Source organism: Morone saxatilis, unplaced genomic scaffold (genome assembly GCF_004916995.1).
Source record: "Morone saxatilis isolate NCDOM2014 unplaced genomic scaffold, NCSU_SB_2.0 Contig14, whole genome shotgun sequence".
In the NCBI taxonomy this organism is placed as follows: domain Eukaryota; kingdom Metazoa; phylum Chordata; class Actinopteri; family Moronidae; genus Morone; species Morone saxatilis.
This window is the reverse complement of record NW_023339696.1, coordinates 20,280,314-20,283,251: the sequence shown is the minus strand read 5'-3', so window position 1 is coordinate 20,283,251 and position 2,938 is coordinate 20,280,314. Positions and strand designations below refer to the sequence as shown.

Sequence of the window (2,938 nt, the reverse complement as noted above, 5' to 3'; positions counted from 1 at the left end):
CATTGAATAAAATATAAAATATCAATAAAATGTGTAATTCAGTCAGTCGGGTCGTCGATAATACAAAAGAGCTGCCTTTAGGGAACATGTTGAGATGCTGAAACTGTTTCCATTGATGAATTAAAGGCCAAACCGATCTACGGAGGCTGGCTGTGTTTGGCTCCTGAGGGGACGGACTTCGACAACCCGATGCAGAGGTCGAGGGTAGGTCGGACACACAAACATCATCCAGCCAATTCATCGTGATCTGTGTTTTAAAGAATCACTGATGGTGTTTGTCGTCTCTCTACGTCAGAAATGGCAGCGGCGCTTCTTCATCCTGTACGAACACGGCAGCCTGAGCTTCGCCCTGGACGAACTGGTGAGAAACTGTAACTGAACTCTGAGTAAATCTGTAAATCCTGCTCTCTGCATGTCTGCATTTACAGTACGTCGGGATCAAGCGGGGCATCTTTAGGCCAGATGTCGTGTGCAGAACCGCAGCAGATGATTTTGGGCTTATCCTCTAATGCATCCCCCCCTCCTCTCTCTCTCTGTGATCCCCTCAAATCTCATTCCCTCGTCTCTCTCCTTCCACACTTAACGCTCTCTGTTGTCCTCCAGCCGAGCACTTTGCCGCAGGGCACCGTGAACCTGAACCTGTGCGCGGACATCGCCGACGCGGAGCCCAGGACGGGCCAGAGGAACGCGCTCTGCATCGCCACGCCGGAGCGGGAGATATTCATCCGCGGTGACAACAAAGAGATCATCAACGGGTCGGTGTGGCGCTGCAGAAGTTACAGCTGTGAGAAGGTTCCCGCTGGATCCTCGTGTTAACTCGTGTTTCTCCGTTCACCAGGTGGAGCGAACAGCTCGCCGTCTATCTGCGCACCAGCAGGCAGAATCAGAAGAAGAAACGCAAAGTGGAACCCGTTGCCACGCAGGTAGCTCCATCCATCCAGTCTGTGTGAAGATACCTTCCACTGGTTCCACTGGTTCCACTGTAGAGCTGCTCTTTATAGTAACCTCTTGAATTATGTGCTCGTGGCAGCTTCCTCTGCAGTTCTCTTCTCTCCTGCTGCAGCTTCATCATACAGCTTTAATTTAAATACAGCTCAGCTTATTTGATCCTGTTTTGGGAGTTTTAGTGGAGTTAAATCTGAGTTGAGCGCAGGGCGAGATAGAGAGGAGCGTCTTTGAGTCGGGGGGGCGGAGGGATGCTCTGGTACACATTTAAATACACACTGAGTGTTCAGATGATGCTGGGACACTTTGATCCAGAACTACTGGTCTGATTAAGATCCAGACGTCCGACGACTAAAATCCTTCATCCGGTTCAAATCTAAGCGTTAAAAAGCACCAAAATCTAAACAGTGGATGGTAGAAATGTGGCTTCAGACAACTCAACTACATATAAAACATAGAGCCAGAGGTTAGACACTGTTTAATGAGCAAATGTTACATATTATAGCTTTAAATATACAGTTTTAATGTAGTTTTTTAAGGTATTTGGTTTTGACCTGCTGGAGTTCGAGGAAACATGAAGGTATCACCAAAACTATTATAATTCGTCCTCAGGGGAACGTGAATATCTGAACCAGTTTCAGCCAGAGTCAGTAGGATTCATCCTCTGCTAGTGTGGATAAAGATATCAGACTGAGGTTGCTCTGAAAGGCTTTTAAGCAAAAATAAATAAATAAAATCTTTCTGTTTTTCTAACTAACCATCAGGAACCGAGTCCAGCAAAGATGGCTGCGACTGATCCACGTTTTCCGTCCTCGGAGAGCGCTGCAGAGTCCGGCTGCGGTCGATGGCAGGAAGACCAGCAGGGCAGGGGACCGGGTCTACCCCCCATGTGGACTGTGACAGACCCTTTGGGCCCGGAGCAGACCCCTTCAGGTGCAGCAGGAGCTAAACACACACACAGGCTTTCATGTCCTTCAGCCAATCACAGCCACTTCCTGTCCTCTCGCACTGTCCTAACATCCTGCAGATGTTCGCACGCTCGCAGCTTCTTGTTTATACATTTAATTTAACCCCTCGTTCGACCGGGCCGCGCTCTGATTGGTCGACGCGGGATGGAGCTGGAGGAAGTCACATAAACACAGACCGACTGTGTGTGTCTCTAACCTTCAGGCATCATAAAAGAGCCTTTAAACACGTCCTAATGGGCTTTATGGTTCGTCCAGGACAGGTATTCGTCCTCACTGGAGCTTTGTGACAGAGCGGACATCCATCTGGCGTCAGACTTATTGGCGGGTCTGGAGAGGTTCTGTAATAAAGGCCCGGATTAGCTCCTGCTGACTGTGCCTATGGGCTGCTTCATTAGAGCCGTGGAGGTTGAACACAAGAAGAAACACACAATGATGCTCCGTCACTGAATTCTTGAAGGTGTTTTCCAGTCACACTGATCTCTGAATATCTGAGAAACACATCAGACATCTGCTCCTTTTAATGTTAAAGTTATTTTAGCAGCATTGCAGTAAAAAAATCTGTCAAATATTTACAAAAAAACAAATTCTTATATTAGTTTGTGACTTCAGGTTCTTCTTTCACCTTAAAATGACGTATTTGAGAAACAACTTGAAGCTGGAGTCGTGTTTAGTTTCCTTTTCTTCAGTCCAGTTCAACGATCTTTATTTTCATTCATGACTTTGTCCGTGTAGTTGCAGTCTTTTATTTGTGTTTGTGCAGCTTAAACAAAAAGAAATAGAATAGAAACTACAGATTTTTTAAAAGTAAATTCAAACCTGATAAATTCTGGTTGCATAAAAACCAAAAACACCTTTTTTTAAAGATTTGATGTAGAATTTTATTTTTTTAAATATATCGCCTTTGCTAGCAGTATCGCAATATATCGCGATGAATTGAATCGTAGCTCCTGTATCGCGATACGTATTACGTATGAATATTATATTACAATAGATCCTCCTAAATGTTAAACACTGGAGCTTTAATA

General features: G+C 45.4%; 1 protein-coding gene across 2 annotated transcripts in view; it reads left to right on the top strand.

Annotated features, from left to right (window-relative positions):
• LOC118323101 (myosin phosphatase Rho-interacting protein-like) overlaps positions 1-2,938 on the top strand; it is a 23,822-nt gene that overhangs the window by 5,658 nt on the left and 15,226 nt on the right. For both annotated transcript variants that reach the window (XM_035655025.1, XM_035655023.1), the window contains exons 2-6: positions 127-204; positions 296-361; positions 604-755; positions 839-923; positions 1,710-1,878. In XM_035655025.1, coding sequence (XP_035510918.1) covers positions 127-204; positions 296-361; positions 604-755; positions 839-923; positions 1,710-1,878 — 550 coding nt within the window. The remainder of the gene's footprint in view (positions 1-126; positions 205-295; positions 362-603; positions 756-838; positions 924-1,709; positions 1,879-2,938) is intronic.